General features: G+C 56.9%; 1 protein-coding gene across 1 annotated transcript in view; it reads right to left on the bottom strand.

The window, feature by feature from the left end:
• Positions 1 to 18,189, bottom strand: part of FGD6 (FYVE, RhoGEF and PH domain containing 6) — a 53,938-nt gene that overhangs the window by 997 nt on the left and 34,752 nt on the right. Inside the window, exons 6-20 of the mRNA XM_064154888.1 lie at positions 17,226 to 17,377; positions 16,073 to 16,229; positions 14,750 to 14,837; positions 10,406 to 10,456; positions 9,563 to 9,621; positions 9,416 to 9,487; positions 8,213 to 8,281; positions 6,840 to 6,923; positions 5,596 to 5,675; positions 5,023 to 5,125; positions 4,392 to 4,538; positions 2,994 to 3,096; positions 2,206 to 2,333; positions 1,326 to 1,454; positions 336 to 484 (exon numbers count right to left, since the gene is read on the bottom strand). Of these exons, the coding sequence (XP_064010958.1) occupies positions 336 to 484; positions 1,326 to 1,454; positions 2,206 to 2,333; positions 2,994 to 3,096; positions 4,392 to 4,538; positions 5,023 to 5,125; positions 5,596 to 5,675; positions 6,840 to 6,923; positions 8,213 to 8,281; positions 9,416 to 9,487; positions 9,563 to 9,621; positions 10,406 to 10,456; positions 14,750 to 14,837; positions 16,073 to 16,229; positions 17,226 to 17,377 (1,571 nt within the window). The remainder of the gene's footprint in view (positions 1 to 335; positions 485 to 1,325; positions 1,455 to 2,205; positions 2,334 to 2,993; positions 3,097 to 4,391; positions 4,539 to 5,022; positions 5,126 to 5,595; positions 5,676 to 6,839; positions 6,924 to 8,212; positions 8,282 to 9,415; positions 9,488 to 9,562; positions 9,622 to 10,405; positions 10,457 to 14,749; positions 14,838 to 16,072; positions 16,230 to 17,225; positions 17,378 to 18,189) is intronic.

Here is an 18,189-nt window from a genome sequence, read left to right as displayed (position 1 = left end):
GGCCCCTGCTGAGAGGAGACAAAGGGGAATGGATGTGAGCTGGGAGAGGGCAGATTGAGAATGGAGGTGGGGAAGAAATTCTTTGCAGTGAGGGTGGTGAGACACTGGCAGAGGTTGCTGAGGGAGCTTGTGGAGCACAGAAGCTCCCTGGAGGTGTTCCAGGGCAGGTTGGATGAGGTCCTGAGCAACCTGTGCTGGTGGGAGCTGTCCCTGCCCATGGCTTTGAGGTCCATTCCAACCCAACCCCCTCTGTGAATCTGTGCACGTGAACACTCCTGACTGGTGAAGCATTTGCTAGAAACCAAAGGAACAAAAATGAATCCAAAGTTTCTTACTTCTGAGCTGCATGAGGATCATCTGCCTTGAAGATGTAAAATAAAGTGTTTTTGTGCAGTAAATGGAACACTCTGGACTCTGAGTTTTCATCCTTGACTTCGCTGACTGTGAATCCAAGCAAGGGCTGGCTCTCTAATGCTGCCACATCCTATCTCGAAGGGAAGACAAAAGCAAACAGAACAGCATTAGGAGTGCATTAGGCTGAGGAATGCATTGAGACTTTCCTCATGCACCACACCACTGCTGCAGATCCAACAACAGAACAGCTGTGCACTACATTTCAAAGCTTGGCTGGAAAAGGCAACATTGTCTTCCTTGCTCATCTCCGTGCTGGGCTGCCTCAGGAGCAGTGTGGGCAGCAGGACAAGGGAGGCTCTTCTGCCCCTGTGCTCAGCACTGCTCAGGCCACCCCTGCAGTGCTGTGTCCAGTTCTGGGCTCCTCCATTGCAGAGAGATGCTGAGGTGCTGGAAGGTGTTTGGAGAAGGGCAGCAAGGCTGGGGAGGGGCCTGGAGCACAGCCCTGTGAGGAGAGGCTGAGGGAGCTGGGGGGGTGCAGCCTGCAGCAGAGGAGGCTCAGGGCAGAGCTCATTGCTGCCTGCAGCTGCCTGCAGGGAGGCTGTAGCCAGGTGGGGTTGGGCTCTGCTGCCAGGCAGCCAGGGACAGAAGAAGGGGACACAGCCTCAAGCTGTGCCAGGGCAGACTCAGGCTGGCTGTTAGGAGGAAGTTGTTGTCAGAGAGAGTGATTGGCATTGGAATGGGCTGCCCAGGGAGGTGCTGGAGTCACTGTCACTGGAGGTGTTCAAGCACAGCCTGCATGGGGCACTCAGTGCCATGCTCTGGTTGACTGGCCAGGGCTGAGTGCTAGGTCCTCTTCACTGATCAGAGGCACTCCTGCCTGGTTCACTGATCAAGTGGGCTCCTGTCTCCCTGACCTGTGCAGCCTGTGCCCAGCCCTGTCCCAGACACTGCTGTTGGCTCTTTGCTCTTACCTCACTAGCAGCATATGTGTAGAGCACCTTGTTTTTGATAACAAACCAGAGGTGCTTCCAGGGCTTCTTGCTGCCCTTAGACCTGTGCAGGTAGCCACTCATTGTGGAGTCCTCTGTGTTTGCTGAAACCTGAAGAGAAGGCAGAACCAACATCAAGCACACAAACCAGTCACTCACTCACAGGTTGCACCGGGTTGGAAGGGAGCCTCAAAGGCCACTCTGTCCACCCCCTGCCCTCAGCAGGGACACCTCCAACCAGACCCAGACATGGGTTTGCAGTGCAGCTTCTTTAAAACCATCTCTGCAAAGCCCTCTGCTGCCCAAGACTCAGGTTCTTGCCTGATCTCAATTTTATGTTGGTAACTAACTCAGAGGGCTGAAAGCAAAACGATTTTGCCTGGCACCATCTCTCTGGTCTGGAGGAGAGGTCTCTGCACTCACAAAGGGCTGGAATCAAACTGGCTGCAACAGCACAAGAGGGCTAAGGCTGAGGGGAACACACTGCTGTGGGAAGGAAAATGCTTTCCTCCCACTGCCAAGAGCTCCAGTGCTGGCAGAGCTCAGCTCTACCCCTTCTGATCATAAGCCAAAAGCTGTGTGGCTGCAAGAGCCTCCTCATGGAATGCTGGAGCAGAGGTAAATGGCAACCCCTTGGCACAGGGAGTGAGGGCAGAGCTGACAGCTCAGGCCGGCTCTGAACCGCAGCTTCACAGCTGCTCCTGCAGCTTTGGTCAGATCCTTGCTGACATCAAGGCAAGGCCCAGGCTCTGCTACAGCTGAGCTCTGCCTTTTGGCTGGAGAGAAGTTGGCTAAACCATGGAACTGAGTACTGGGCTCCGGTGTGAACAGAGCCCTCCAGGGCATCTGGACCAGCACTTACTTCTTTGAGGGCTGCAGGGATCTTCTTCTGCTTTCTCCCCGAGGGGATGCTGTGCAAGACTGTGGACAAGGCACTTGATGGAGATCTGTGGTTGACTGGGGATCCACTCTTAGGGGTGCTCTGGTTCTCTGAAATGCAGAGGATGGAGGCATTGCTTTGGTGCCACAGACAAGCACACACAGCAGGGAGGCTGAACTGCAGCTGCCACTACCACTCCCATTGCCATGACAGCAGTCACAGAGCTCCACTGCTGAGCTCACGTTTCAGTATTGGCAGCAGAATGCCCCAGGCCCTGACCACCCTTGCAGCAAAGAAAAGTTTCCTCCTCTCCAACCTAACCCTCCCTGGCACAACTGCAGCACATTGCCTCTCCTCCCATCCCCTGAGCCTGGGGAGCAGAGCCCAACCCCACCTCAGTGCAGCCTCCTCTCAGGGAGCTGCAAAGAGCAATGAGGTCTCCCTCAGCCTCCTCTTCTTCAGCCTAACCTCCCCCAGATCCCTCAGCTGCTCCTCCCCAGCCCTGTTCTCCAGGCCCTTCCCCAGCTTTGCTGCTCTGCTCCAGCCCCTCAATGTACTTCTAGGAGTGAGTGGCCCAGAACTGAGCCCAGTACTGAAGGTGCAGCCTCAGCAGTGCCCAGCACAGAGGCACAGCCTCTGCCCTGCCCCTGCCCACACCACTGCTGATCCAGGCCAGGATGCTGGTGCCCTTCTTGGGCACCTGGGCACACTGCTGGCTGCTGTTCACAAGGCCCAGAAAGATCAGGGCAGTTTGTGGAGACTTCCTTTACCTTGTTGCTGTAGCTGCCTGAAGCAGTGGTCACAGACCCTGGCTGGCTGGTGTTTCAGGTAGTCCAGGCCATGTTTATTCGATGAGCAAGCTTGGCAGACAATCTGCAAACAGACAGAAGTGTTACTGCAGGGGTGGGAGCCTGCAGGTCAGCTCCCAGGTGTCCCCTTCAGTGCTGTGAAGCCCGGACCAGAGCCTGCAATGGGCACTGCTTTAGATCAGAAGCACGTTCAGTGCAAGTCCTTATGCTGCTCCTGCCTCCTCCAAACGATGACAACATGAAAGCCCCTGAAAGACACAACCCAGGAAGCCACTGAGAAGCAGCAGCAGCCTCCTGTGCTGCTGCACTGTGGGAGTCGCAAGCTTGGGAGGCAACAGCCAAGAGCAGGCGATGCTGCCTTGACAGCCCCCACCAGACAGGTGCCTGAGCTGCACTGGGGTCTGAATTCTCTCTTGGTTACACAAGAAAGACAGAAGTTTCTTATCTCTAACCTCCAGAAGTATGAAAGAGAAATAAGATGGTCCTGAACCCCTAAATCATTCCTGACCTCAGCACACTTAGGGGAGCTCTCTACAGTGCCTTGAGAGGAGGCTGCAGTGAGGGGGGGTCGGGCTCTGCTCCCCAGGATCAGGTGAGAGAAGGGGAAATGGCCTGAGACTGTGCCAGGGGAGGGCTAGGTGGGAGAGCCCTAGGGAGAGGTGTGTTGCAAGAGTGGTCAGGGACTGGCACAGGCTGCCCAGGGGGGTGGTGGAGTGCCCATCCCTGGGGCTGTTTCAGGACCACGTGGCCATGGCACTGGGGCCATGGTTTGGCAGTGCTGAGGTGCTGCTCGGCCTGGATGGTCTCAGAGAGCTTCTCCAACCCAAACAGCTCCATGACTCCATGGGTCCTCTGCATCACACAGCTGCCGAAGCAGTGACAGCCACGAACTGTCCTCCAGGGCAGTCAGAAGCATGTCAGAGGTTGAAGGTTGGGCAGCAGCCTGTGACAGAGCCACAGACAAGGAGCTCTGGGGTGCAGGGGAATGCTGAGCAGAGCAGAGGATCCCCTGGGGATAAGAAGTCTCATTCCTCAGTGGAGTGGGGAGAGGGAAGAAAACTCAGCACTGTCTTGTACTGCAGCTCCCTCAGCAGGGTTGCTTGTCCCTTGAAGAGGTCACAGAATCACAGTGGCCACTTCCAACCAAAACAATTCTGAGACCATCCAGTGCCATCACCAACCCGACACCACCATGGCCATTAAACCCTGTGCCCAGATGCCAGGGCCTCACTTCCCTCTAACAGCCACCCCAGAGCCACCCAGACAACCCCCACAGCTGGGATGCAGTCAGGCTCCACCGCTGCTTGTCCCACAGGGAGGCTGAAGGAGTCATGCCAGAGGTAACCATAGCTGCCCAACCTTGCCACAGGCCCTGCAGTGATGCCTTCTCCAGGTCAAGGTGAATTCACTGGTGCAGATCATGCACATGGTGGCTCTGGTGTCAGGGATCCAGATGGGAGCCTTTGATCCCAGGGGACTATCCTCTTCCTGCTTCTCTGGATCTGCCTGAGAAGAGAGGCAGAGCAGCACTGCATTAGTGGGCAGGAACCAGGCCAACACTTCTCAGTGCCTGAAGGTTAACTGTCCTGACACTGGGAGGCCTCCCTGGGTAAATCAGCTTCTGGCTTGGGTAAAGCAGCTCCTGGCTGCTGTTCCATCAGCGACCACCACCACGCAAGAGCTGCACTGGTTCAGCCCCGTGGGGAGGGCTGTGTGGCTGCCCCAGCCCCTGGCTGCCCTGAGCTGCTGCATTTGCAAAGCTTTCCAGCTCAGCTTTCTCTTCACCAGATGCTGAGGGACCCGAAACAGCTGCTGGAAGAGAAGGCTTTGAGATGCATGAAGTAGCTCCCACTGTGCAATATTCTGTTCTAGCCCCTGCTCACTTCTTGTCTTCCAGCCTGGCTTTCTGCTCATCAGGCAGTGCCTGAACAGCTGCAAAGAGACTTCTGCTCCAAGAGGGGAGAGCCCAAAGAGCCAGGGTGCAGTGTACCTCCTCCAGACTCCTGCTGGGGTTAAACGTGATTCTCTTTTTTGTGTAGTCCTCGATTGACTTGGAGATGGCTTCTAACCACTCATCTCTCTCTGTAGCAGAGCTGTGGGAGGGAAACACAAAACAAAACACAGTTTATGCTTGTTAGCACCTCAAGCCAAGAAGCAAGCAGTGACTGAGCTCCCTCAGCCTCATTACTGCCCTAACTCGCTGGCAGTGTCCAGTTCACAGGCAGCCTCCTGCCCCTGCTGAGCTCTGTGCAGTGCCAGCTGCCTGTGCTGGTGAATCCTCATCCCAGGCTGCTCTCTGGCCTTGCAAGGTGGGTTCCCTCCCTGCCTTTCCTCCTTCCAAAATGCCCTGGCATTCTTTCCAGGCTCCTCCCTTCTCCCAGGACCCTTTTACAGCTTGAGTAACCACAGTGGGGTTGGACCAGATGACCTCTAAAGGTCCCTTCCAACCCAGCCCATTCTATGACTCTCTGAGCTGAGCTATGAGAAGCTGTTTGCAGTCATGTGCCTGATGCTGGCTTCACTCTGCTTGAGCTTGGAACTGTCAGTCAGTTGTGAGCCTTACCCTGCAGAAAGGATGAAGGATCTCTCCACGCTCTCAATGTTCAGTTCATTCTGATATGCTTCCTGGGTTGGCTTTTTCACCTTCAGTTGAAAGAAAACTCAGTGGTGAGGCTGAAATGGTCCTTTCACGGCTGCCTTAGCTTCACTTACTGTAATCTCTCTCTCTACTGCAGAAGGAATACACTGGGGAGAAAGATCTCCAAAGCAGGTGATGACAGACCAGGCCAGAGAGCCCAGGTGCAGCCCACCATTGCCCTTCACCCTGGCCCCACTCAAACACTGCTGCCAGACCCCTCCTGCTGTGCTTCAGGCTGCCCAGTCCTGTTAGCCTCTAAGCACCTGCAGCAGCTGGGCAAAACCAGGGCACTGCTGTTGCTGCAGGACCCCCGGTGTGCCCCAGAGCCCAGAGGGCTGGGATCACCCTGCTGATCACTCTGAGCCCCCAGGTTTCAAAGACAAGGAGCTTCAGAAGCCAAAGAGCGGTGCTGAGCCACCACAGGACATCTGCTGGCAGGAGAGGTGACGCAGCTCTGCCTGCGCCGCTTGGACCTCAGATCTGCACTAGAGCTAAGCTTGGTGCTCTCCTCTGCCAGGCCCAGGGCCAAGTTGCTTGGCTCCTGAGGCAGTGGTTTGCTGTCCTCACCAGCTGGCACGTCAGAGATCCTGTCGTGGCACCCATGTCCCCCACCACTGCCCACAGGGCTCAGGGCTTCACTTTGGTGCTTTTCACCAGGGCTCAGAAGCAAAGGCCTCAGAGTTAGACCTCTGCAAAGCACAGAGATGTGCTGCACCAGAAGCTTGTCAGGCAGAGGTGCTTCCTCTCTGCCTGCAGGCCAGAAAAGCAGCTGCAAGGCAGAAGTGAGGCAGTCTAAACAAAGCAGAATACACAAAGCAGCAGATCAGCTCGGGCCAGCACTGGATGGAATGCAGGGGAGATCCTTGGCGTGGCCCGGGCTGGAAGGGACCTTCAGCATCATCTGGCATGGGCTGGGACACCTCCCACTGGCCCAGGCTGCACAAGGCCTCATCCAGCCTGGCCTTGAACACCTCCAGGGAGGGAGCATCAGAGAGATGATGCTGTGGCAAAGACTTTTTCAGGTAAAGCTTGGAAGCCATCCCACAGGCTGCATTATGCAGGAAACATGAAGCCTGCAGGACTTGGCTGGAACAGAAGCACCTCTGCTATCTCTGTGCATTTAAACCTGGAAGGCTTGAGCTGACTTAGGCTTGGAGGACTCATTTTACCTTCATCCCAGCCAGTGAGAGCATGTTGTTGAGTTTGTACATCCCAGACTGGACTGGGGTGGTATAGAGCAGGGCATCGTTGAACTGGAAGGGAGAGAGAGGAGCGTTAACGACTCGAGACTGGTCAGAGACAATCATTTCAGGAGCAGCTCACTGCAAGCACAGAATTCCCACAGGACTGGGATCAACTGTCCAGAAAGGCTTCTCCTACTTCCCATTATTCCCCCTGGAAGCCAAGAGGTATGGCCATGTCTGACTCCAGATAACAACAGGAGTCTATTCGTATCCTCCCTGCGGCACCCCAGCAGACAGAGCACGGCTCAGAGCAGGCTGCTGCTCACCTCCAGAGCTGGGCTGGGCAGGCTGCAACCAGCCACTGAAACGAGGCAAACAGCTCCACAACCCTGCAGGCTGCAGGATGAGTTTAGCAGTTTCCTACTGTGAGGAGCACTTCTCCAGGTCAGTTTTCCTGGTTCCAGTGTGTGGCTGCTGCTCAGCTCCACTCTGCCAGACTTGACCTCCTCCACACAAGGGCTGAGGTTTGAATCTGGCAGCTCAAGACAGCAGCAGATTTCTGAGTTATCTGATAGCATTGGCAGTTGTTCCTGTGCTTAACACACCACAGAGCCATCTCCAGAGGCCAAGGCAGGCACCTGCAAGCTTAGCACCCATCCTGCACCACTGCCTAGGGAAAGATTTCTTTGTATAAGGTGGATTCCAGCCAGGACAGTAGACCAACAATGCCTCAAATTGCCCACAGCAGCAGTGGCTTTCCTAGCTCAGTAAGACAGGCTTTACTGGCTGGAGTTGAGGTTCAAGGGAAACAAACTTCAGAGATGCTCTGAGGTGTCACAACAAACCAGCAGCAGAGCCAGGAAGAGAAGCTTGCACTGAACTTGCAGGCAGTGCTCTGCTCAGGATGCAGCCAGGCTTGAGTGCAGGGGGCAAGGAGAGAGCAGGGGGAGGAGGAGAAGCCTGCACTGAACTTGCAGGCAATGCTCTGCTCGGGATGCAGCCAGGCTTGAGTGCAGGGGAAGGAGGGAGCAGGAGGAAAGGAGGGAAGGAAGGCTGCATGAGCAGTGGCAGAGCTCTGAGTTTCAGGGCCCAGAAAGGCCAAGCAGGATGGGGTCACAGTTTAGACTCTCCCACTCCTGTCTCCTGACAAAAGCACTCGGGTGGTGAGCGAGCACTGTCCCAGAGCCAGCGCGGCTGAGGGAGCAAGAGGGCTCTGCCCTGACCGCTGCAGACGCCGCAGGGCAGCTGAGGCAGAGCTACAGCAGGTGCTGGCTGCCACCACCCGGAGCTCTGAGCTGCTCTGCCTGCAGCGCTGCCTCAGCCGCCCCCAGCCGCGCAGCAACGCGCGCAGCTCTCACCAGGAAGAACATCCGCGGCTGCATCACCTTCCGGGACAGCTTCATCAGGGTCCCCTCCTTCAGGAAGACCTGGCAAACCAAAGCAGGCCGCTCAGCACCTCTGCAGGGCACAGGCACACGCAGCAGATGCCTTCCTCATCAGCCTCAGCACCGCTACTGTATTTGTGTTGTTAATTCTACTAGGTCCAGAGAGGCTCTCCTGCCCCTCTGAGGCCACCGCTGGGATACCGAGTCCAGTTCTGAGCCCCTCAGCTCAAGAAGGACCTCAGGGAACTGCCTGAGAGAGCCCAGCCCAGAGCCAAAGCTGCTGCAGGCAGTGAGCATCTCCTGTGAGCACAAGCTGAGGGAGCTGGGAGCAGAGGAGCCTGAGGCTGCCCCCAGTGCCGTGCTAAAGATGTGCAGGGCTGGAGCCAGGCTCTGCTCAGGGATGGCCAAGGACAGCACAAGGGGCACTGGGTGCCAGCTGGAGCAGAGCAGGTGCCAGGGGAGAACTCTGTCAGTGTGAGGGTGTTGGAGCATGGAGCAGGCTGCCCAGAGAGGCTGCAGAGTCTCCTGCTCTGGAGACTTTCCAGACCCACCTGGGCATGTTTGAGTGCTGCTGCTCTGGCAGAGAGCTGGACTGTGATCCCCAGAGGTCCACTTCAAACCCTCCCATTCTGTGACACTATGCTCCAAGTGCTGCAGACGTTGTGGGATTCAGGCTGAGGGTGAAGGGTTCTGTGCCCCCTGAGCTGTCCCCAGGAGTGTATCTCCATTACCTCTTCTCACCCTGCCCTTGAAGCCAGGACAAGCACAGCTTGAGGAAGCAGGACCCTGCCTGCAAGGCACAGCAGGGAGCCACATTCTAAAGCATGTCTAAAGACAGGGAGAGTGATTGGCACTGGAATGGGCTGCCCAGGGAGGTGGTGGAGTCCCCATCCCTGGAGGTGTTGAAGCCAAGCCTGGCTGGAGCACTTAGTGCCATGCTCTGGTTGACTGGATAGGGCTGGGGTACAGGTTGGGCTGGGTGAGCTTGGAGCTCTCTTCCAGCCTGCTTGGTTCTGTGATTCTGTGGTTCTAAGCAGCACTCATTTCACTGCTGGAACCAAGACATTCAGCCATGAACCATGTTCCTTCCTGGTGAATGCCAGCCTCATGCTGTGCTTGCCTGTGATCTGAGCTGCCCTTTGCCCACAGCCTGCTGCGTGCACCCTGAGCACCTACCCTCCCTGGCTGTACGATCTCGTGGTGCCCATTCAAGCTGTACTGGATCTGCATCAGCTTCTGGAAGTTATCCTATGGGCAGAAAGAGGAGAGAGTCAACAGCTGCCCTTGCTGCACCCACCCAGCTGCACAAGCCCAAGTACTTACTCCCTGCTTCATGATGTCGTTGGCGTGGTTTGCGACTTCTATGACAACAGCAAGAGCATCTGAGGGGTGAACAAGTGGTGCTGTGCTCACACAGACTGCCATGGCACAGGCAGAGCACCCTGCCAGGAGCCCAGCACCTGCTGGTGCAGTCCCTGCATGCAGGAGCACTCCCCATGGATGCCAGCCACTGAGTCACGGCTTAGTGTGCCCCAGAAAGCCACCCCCGCAGTCAGCACTGGCATCACTCCTGGCAGGCCACAAGCACGAGCACATTCTAGCTCCAAGGCTTCCAGGAGACCTTGGAGTGGCCTGCTAGGATCTGAAGCGGGCCTACAGGAGGGCAGGGAGGGACTATTGACAAGGTCTGGTAATGAGAGGAGGAGGAGAAAGAGGAGGAGGAGGAGAAAGAGAAGGAGGAGGAGAAAGAGAAGGAGGAGGAGAAAGAGAAGGAGGAGGAGAAAGAGAAGGAGGAGGAGGAGGAGGAGAAAGAGAAGGAGGAGGAGAAAGAGAAGGAGGAGGAGGAGGAGGAGAAAGAGGAGGAGGAGGAGGAGAAAGAGGAGGAGGAGGACGAGGAGGAGGAATGGGTTTGAATTGGCAGAGGGGAGACTGAAACTGGACGTGAGGGAGGGATTCTTTACAGGGAGGGTGGCGAGACACTGGCACAGGTTTAGGGTGGTGAGACACTGGCACAGGTTGCCCAGGGAGGTGCTCAGGACCAGGCTGGATGAGTGAAGATGAAGCTTGTTCCCATGTTTACCACTGGCTGAGCTTCTGGCATGCCTCTGGAGTGCAGAGACACTAAGGTGTGTGCATGAGCTGCTGCTTCATCCAAGAGACTTTTACCTTGAGTGTCTCTGTAGTCTGCAGACTCTTCTAACAGGTTCTTTAAGTAATCTGTATAAAAGAAGGACAAGAGGCAGTCTGTAGGAGCTGAGGCAAAAGCCATCCACTGCAGAGGATCTGCTACTAACAGAAGCAAACCTTCCCCGCAAGCCCAAACTGCATCGTTGGGCTTCAACTCTCAGTTCGGATCCTCAGCCAGGAGATGGCAGCCTCAATCCACTCAACTCCTGAGTGTTCTTAAGGCTCTTTTGCTTGGCTAAAATTAGCCCCAAATGTATGACTGGACAGGAAAATATCTCCCCGAGTGCCCAGTCCCTGCCTGAGTGTCCTGTGCACCAAAAAGTACAACGTGCTGCCAGGCACTCATTGACAGAGTGCAGGGTCCTGCAGATGGGTCAGGCCAAGCCCAGGCACTGAGCCTGGCTGGGTGCAGAGGGGGCTGAGAGCAGGCCTGAGGAAAGAGCCTTGGGGGTGCTGGGTGCTGAGCAGCTCCCCAGCAGCCAGCAGTGCCTCCTGCAGCCCAGCAGGCAGCTGTGTGCTGGCTGCAGCCAGAGCAGTGTGGGCAGAGGGCAAGAGAGGGCATTGTGCCCCTTGGCTCTGCTCTGCTCAGACCTCACCTCCAATCCTGCCTCCAGGGCTGCTGGCCCCAGCAGCAGGAGGACACAGAGCTGTGGAGAGAGCCCAGAGGAGGCCACAAAGATGCTGGCAGGGCTGGAGCAGCTCTGCTGTGAGCACAGGCTGAGGGAGCTGGGGGGGTGCAGCCTGCAGAGGAGAAGGCTCCAGGGCACCTCAGAGCTGCTGCCAAGAGCTGAAGGCATCCTGCAGGAAGGCTGCAGAGGGAGCTGTGCTGAGGGGGTGTGAGGCAGGCCAAGGGGCAATGGTTTGGAGCTGAGGCAGAGCAGGCTGAGAGTGGAGCTGAGGCAGAAGCTGTTGAGTGTGAGGGTGGTGAGAGCCTGGCCCAGGCTGCCCAGGGAGGCTGTGGCTGCCTCCTTGCTGGGGGTGTTGCAGGCCAGGCTGGGTGAGGCCTTGAGCAGCTGAGTGTAGCTGAGAGGTGTCCCTGGGCATGGCAGGAGGCTGGAGGGGCTGAGCTGTGAGCTCCCTGCCAGCCTGAGCCATGCTGTGATCCTATGTCCTCAGTAAAAATCCAGCTTCCAGCTGCTTCAAAAGGAGAGACAACAAACTAGACAGTTCCAAAGCAGTCTCCCTGTTAGCTGCTCCCATGACTTATAAACCACCTTTGCATGGGGGTATTGAGGTCCTGGCAGAGCTGCTGAGCACTGACCAGCTGTGACCTTGCAAGCACTCAACTTCAGCTTCTCAGCCGTACAAGTGGGAGTGAAAGAATTCCACTCCCATAGGCTTGCCCTACCCAAATTCATCCTTTCCCTCAGGAAGGCTCAGGAGCCAACTGCTGCTGCTTCCAGGAGAAGCCTTGCTCCATGCATGCCCCTCGGAGTGCTCTCTGCACTGTCAGCTTTTCCTTCTGCACACGACAAAGGGAGTTCTGACACACCTCCTGCAGCACCACCAGAGTGAGAAACGCAGCCACAGCTGCTGGGGGAACCCCGGGAGGACATGGCATGGACACCTCTCTGCCTTGGCAAAGACCTAAGGCAGGATCCCAGAGAGAGGCAAGGGAGGGCAGGCTGAAGGAAGAGGAACTGGCTGAGGGGGGAGTCCTGCAGGGAGCTCTGCCACAGCTTTCTGCTCTCCTCAGAGCTCTGCCAGGTCATTATTGAGGCTTCATTTATGAGGACAGGCTGAGAGAGTCTGGACTCTGCACCCTGGAGAAGGTTTGGAGGAGACCTTGGAGTGGACTTCCAGGATCTGAAAGGGGCTACAGGAGGGTCTTGTAATGACAGGAGAAGGAGGAATGGGTTTGTGTTGGCAGAGGGGAGATTGAAACTGGAGGTGAGGAAGAAGTTCTTTAAAGGGAGGGTGGTGAGACACTGGCACAGGTTGAGAGCAGCGAGACACTGGCACAGGCTGCCCAGGGAGGTGGTGGAGCACAGAATCACCCAGTGTGGCCAGCCCAAGAGAAGTGCAAGGCTGAGAATGTCAAGGACAAGAGAAGTGCAAAGCAGACCAGAAGCGGAACCGAGTCCAAACCACCCTGCCCTGCCCCGGCGGGACTACATTCTTGGTCTCACCTCTCCAGCGCCCAAGGGGAGCAGCAGAAAATGACCTTTCTGGGCCAGCAGCCAGCACTGCAACCCCATTCCTGCCCGCAGCCTTCGCAGATGGCCTGCAGCCCGAGCTGCCCCGGGGCAAGCCCCGAGCCACAGAAGGAGTTTCCAGGTCTAACCCAGCCTGCTGCAGCCCCAGGGCAGCTCCTGACTGCAAGGAATGCTCTGTGCCCCCCACTCCTGCCACTTCTCCTTCCCGTGTGTGCAGCCAGGGGCTTCATCCCGACCCACCCTGCCAGTGAAACCCTTTGAACTCGCCCCGAGCTCCTCTGATGCTGCTCTGGCAGCCTCCCCCGTGCCTCGGGGCAGTGTCTCGACCAGAAAGCAGCTCCCCAGATGCCATTCTATGGCCTGCTCTTATCAGTTAAGAGTGACTAAGATTTCCTGCTCCAGAGCAGTGCCCTTCCCACCTTCTTCTCTGTACCTGCTGCTCTAACGAGCTCATCAGCACGAAAAGATCCATGCAGACACCTCAGCAGCTGCGGCACAGTGCTTGAGTCCAACTCCCACAGCAGTCACCAGCAAGGACTCGCTGGGGAAATGCCAACAAGTTGCTACAGAGCCAAAAAAAAAGGTCCTGGAGCCTTTTCTTTAGCAGTCACTACACAAACAGAGGCTATTTTTACACTGCTCAGCAAGAGGCAAAGGCTTCCAAAACAATGCCTTAAGTGTTTCCAAATCCTTACAGGAGCCATCCCCCCTCCCACACCCAACACATCTCCACAGGCTCCACAAAGGACACACCTCCTGCAGCACCACCAGAGTGAGAAACGCAGCCACAGCTGCTGGGGGAACCCCGGGAGGACATGGCATGGACACCTCTCTGCTTTGGCAAAGACCTAAGGCAGGATCCCAGAGAGAGGCAAGGGAGGGCAGGCTGAAGGAAGAGGAACTGGCTGAGGGGGGAGTCCTGCAGGGAGCTCTGCCATAGCTTTCTGCTCTCCTCAGAGCTCTGCCAGGTCATTATTGAGGCTTCATTTATGAGGACAGGCTGAGAGAGTCCCACACCCAACACATCTCCACAGGCTCCACAAAGGAGGCCTCCAGCACTGCCCTCCCTTGGCACAGGAGGAGGCTGTGGGCGGTGGAGGTGACTTGCACAGGGTCACCCAAACAGGCCAGCGCCAGAGCAGGGTACCCAGCCCGGAGTGGCCGGTCCTGAGCCAGCCCTGCAGGCCTCCAGTGCCTCTGTGAGGAGCCCGAGGCACTTCTGATCAGCTTGCACTCACCCCAGGTGCTCTGCCTTTGGAAGAGAATGGATTTTACAGACTAAACCCTGTGGCTGGGGGAGACATGGAGAAGCTGCTTGCAGAAGGTCACATCTTTCACTTCCTTCTCCTAGCTCCAATTTTCCATCCTACCTTGTTCCTTCATCCAAAACAAACCAACACAACCCATAACAACAAAACATCCTCACAAACCCCACAGGCACCAGAAAGAAAAAGCAACCTCAAAGGCAAGCAGGAGCACTCCAACCCCTAAGGAAACTCTGGGCTGCTGTCACCACAGACACAAAGAAGCACCACAGGCTTCGTGCTTGCCAAGTGCTGCTGCGTGTCCCTGGGCAGACCTTGCAGTGCTCTTCCAGTACCAGGAGACAGCCTCCAAGAAAGCCAGGAAGGGTCTTCTGATAGGGGCTTGTAGGGATGAGATAAGAGGCAAAGGATTGAAGCTTGAGCAAGGCAGACTTAGACTGGAGATTAGGAAGGAACTCTTTAGAGTGAAGGTGGAGAGACACTGGCACAGGTTGCCCAGGGAAGCTGTGGATGTCCTCTCCCCAGAGGGGTTCAAGGCCAGGCTGGTGAGAGGTGCCCCTGCTCATGGCAGGGGGCTGGAACTGGATGATCTTGAAGGTCCCTCCCCCAGTCTCCTCTCTGACTCTACCATCAGAGGCCACAGCACAGTGCTGGGCTGAGCGCTGGCTTGTGGCTCTTGCTGCAGGGTTGACAAAGCAAGCACCTAGATCCATGCCATCTGCTGAGCAAACCCTTCCCGAGCTGGCTTGCTGCTACTTGGGCTGGGGTTGGATTGATGATCTGGAAGGTCTTTTCCAACCTTAACGATTGTCACCCTGAAGAGTTTACAGCTGGAGCCAGCAGCCTGCAAGCAGCTGCCCTGGGGGTGAGGCAGGCTGCAGCCTGCCAGAGCTGGACTGTACCTGTCAGCAGCAGCCTGTACTGAGGGATCCTCTGCACTGGCTTGAGCAGGTAGTGCTTGAGGGCCAGGCTGGCACAGCGAGGGCTCATCTGAAACACAGAACCGAGGTGAGTGAGGACTGACAGTCGAACAAGACAGAGACAAGCTCGCTGCGCTGCTCTGCCTCCAGCAGCTGCGGCTGCCTGTGCTCACCGCCGCAGCGCAGAGCGAGCACCGCCCCGGGAGCGGGAGCCGAGTCCGAAGGCATCAGCAAGCACTCAGCCCCCACGCGTTTGTCTATGAGGAGGGGAGGTGAAGCTTCTCAGAGGGAAGCAAACGCCAGTGGCAAGGGCAAGATGCTCTTTGGTGCCCGTCAGGCAGTGGTGTTCAGTGCAGGGCTAATTAATCCACACCTCAGAAGAGCCCTGCTCAAAAGTGGCTCTTATCTTCAGCCTGCATTTAACCTCAAACACAAAAGGCCTCAAGAAGGCCTCTTCTTCCTGCCCTTGCTGAGGCTACCTCAGGCTCTTCCTCTGTCCCCTGAGTGTAGCCTGCCAGGACACTTGTGAGCAGAGGGCAGGGCAGGGGGATGCACCCTTGGTGCGGATCAGCTGCTTGGGGAGCTCTCACCCCTTCATCCAGGCATTCTTTCAGGCACTGGAACAGGCTGCCCAGGCAGGGGGAGGAGTCACCGTCCCTGGAGGGAGTTAAAAGGTGCATGGACGTGGTGCTGAGGGACATGGAGCAGTGGCAGTGGCTTAGCAGCAGTGCTGGGACCGTGAGCTCCAGGCGAGAGGTTGGAGTTGGTGACCCCAAAGGTCTCTTCCAACCTCAAAAGTTCCATGGCTCAAGGGAGTCATGTAAAAGCCTGGCACTGCTTTTAGGGCCACAAACCAGCTTTCTTCTGGTTGCTGGGGACAAAACTTGTAGAAATAGGAGATGAGAAAATTCATCTCTCACAGTTTCCAGCTGCGACGAAGCACTGTTCCTGTGAGTGAGTTACTGCCCTGTGGTGTGGCAGGGGAATAAACCTGGTTAAAATGGGGCTGTCACTCGATGCACAGCGTGAGCAGGAGGCACAGCTAAGGAGAAAGAGGTCCTGTAGTGCAGTGCCTGAACATTAAGGTCCTGTATCACCTCTCTCAGTGGTAGCCACCATCAGAAGTCAGGCCACAAAACCTGAAGTGCTTCTTGCCATCCCCACCTTGATAGGTCTCATGCCGAGACTGCAGACAACAAACCACCACCAAAAAACCCAACCACAGAACAAAAATACCCAAAGCCAAGCAAAGAAGAGCCTGCAAAGCCTTGAGGAGAACCACAGCAGCTGCAAGGGCCACAGTACCTCGAAGTCTCTGACCACTGCCGCAAAGCCTGCGTTCCTCTTGCACTGCTCGTCCAGGAGTGCGACGTTCTTGTCAAACTCCTTGATGTAAGTGGAGTACATCTTTAAGTAGGGGCCCTTCTTAACGAATATGTCAGCAATCCTCTGGTGCTCGAGCCTGGGAACAGAAAACAGCACCTTTAAACAGAGCTAAAAGCCGGACAGCTTCTCCGAGCAGCTGAACAAAAGGCTCAGCAGACAGACACCCATCTCGGCAGCTGCTCTGAGAACCCCTGCGGGCACATCGCTGCTCGCCAGGGCTGGAAGGCAGCCACCTCATAGGCTGCCTGTTTAAAACGCTCCTGAGCCATCTAACCACTTCAGGCCAGGCTGGGCTCTCACAGACTGCACCGGCTTAGGAGGGACCCTCCAAGGTCCTCTTGTCCAACACCCTGCACCCAGCAGCAACACCTCCAGCTAGAGCAGGCTGCACAGGGACACAGCCAGGCACGTCTCCAGGGATGGGCCTCAGCCACCTCCCTGGGCAGCCTGTGCCACCCTCACCGTGCAGAACTTCCTCCTGATGCCCAGCCTGACCCTGCCCTGAGGATGCAGACCCTCGGCCACGTGTTCCAGCCCCCTGGCTCTGCACTGCTGCCTGCACCGCTTCAGCCTTCTGTCAGGAGGCTCTGCCCAGATGATTTAAATCCACACACCAGTGTACCCGAGGATGGACCTGAGTGGCTGCCGATCAGAGCTGTGTCTGGTTAGCAGGTCCCAGGCAGCTTTAAGAGCAAGGCAGCCTTCAGCACAGCCTCCTCGCCCTCCCCTGCAGTCAGGCTGCTGGGCATGCCCAGGCAGGGACCAGAGCCCTCAGTTCGGAGTGGCACTTCCCAGCAGGTGTGCCTGCCAAGGACATGCTCTGACGTGCCTCCTGCAGCCTCCTGCACACACCCTGACCTCTGAGGGTGCCTTGCAACCAGGTGCAACCTGTGAACAGGCAAACGCCCTCGGAGTGTCTTTGCATCGGCACACCTGGGCGGGTGACTGGCCCCATTCTGCCAGAGCCAGCGCTGGCAGCTCAGCGGGCATGCAGAGCAGCAGCCACAGGCAAACCCAGCCCCGCGGGGGATCCCCACAGCCCCAGGGCAGGGCTGGCCCCGGTGGCAGTCACCAGTGCGACAGGCGCTCCTCCAGCTCCCGCAGCAGGTCGCGGTTGAGCTCGTACAGCTGAGGTAGGTAGTAGAGGATCTGGTTCAGCACTCTGTCCTCAATCACCGGCTTCCCGAGCTGCCTGGAGGCATGGGCCACGGCGTCCCGGAAATCCTGGCGGGGCACAGAGAGGACAGAAAGGCCCTGCCGTGAGCGCAGAGCCTCCGCAGCACCGTCCCCCTGCCCGCAGCCCGGGCGCCGCTCCCGGCACCAGCGCCAAGGCAGCCACCAGCTGGGGGCTGCTTCGCCGCCGCTTCAGCTGACTCCCCTGGGGCTGCCTTAATCCCTTCGGCTTCAGGATGCAGCTTTACTTTCTTGCTCCTCTCTGCATAATACAGAGGTCCTTCATTATTTTCACAACATGCCCTTAGGAGGTGTTCTGGTACAACACAGGGGGACAAAGAGCGTCTGTCTGTGTCTGTCTGTCTGTCTGCAAGGGGCCGGCAGCCTGCAGCATCTCTGGAGGTTTGGGTCAGAACGCACAAACGTGCAAGCAAAAGCAGCTGGAGCAATCAGGAAGAGAGAAGGTTGAGACTGGAAATTCTGAGGATGGGAAGGCACTGGCACAAGCTGTCCAGGGAGGCCGTGGAGCACAGAAGCTCCCAAAGTGATCTTCCATTCTGTGCTCCACAACCTCCCTGGAGGCATTCAAGGCCAGGCTGGATGAGGCCCTGAGCAGCCTGTGCTGGTGGGAGGTGTCCCTGCCCAAGGCAGGGGGCTGGCACTGGCTGATCTTGAAGGTGCCTCCCAACCCAACCCATTCTGTGATCTGGTTTTCAAACCGTCCAAGTCTCCATAGGTCATCTAGAAATACCCTTTGGGGAGATGTGGCTCCTGGACACAAATCTGGCCACAAAAAATACTCCTTGGACTAGTAGATCATCCACACACATGGAAAGTACCACCAAGCAGAAGGATACTGTGGC

The sequence above is a fragment of the Pogoniulus pusillus genome, chromosome 15 (genome assembly GCF_015220805.1).
Source record: "Pogoniulus pusillus isolate bPogPus1 chromosome 15, bPogPus1.pri, whole genome shotgun sequence".
In the NCBI taxonomy this organism is placed as follows: Eukaryota; Metazoa; Chordata; class Aves; order Piciformes; family Lybiidae; genus Pogoniulus; species Pogoniulus pusillus.
Note: the sequence above shows the minus strand (reverse complement) of the source record. Positions and strands in the feature narration are given on the sequence as shown.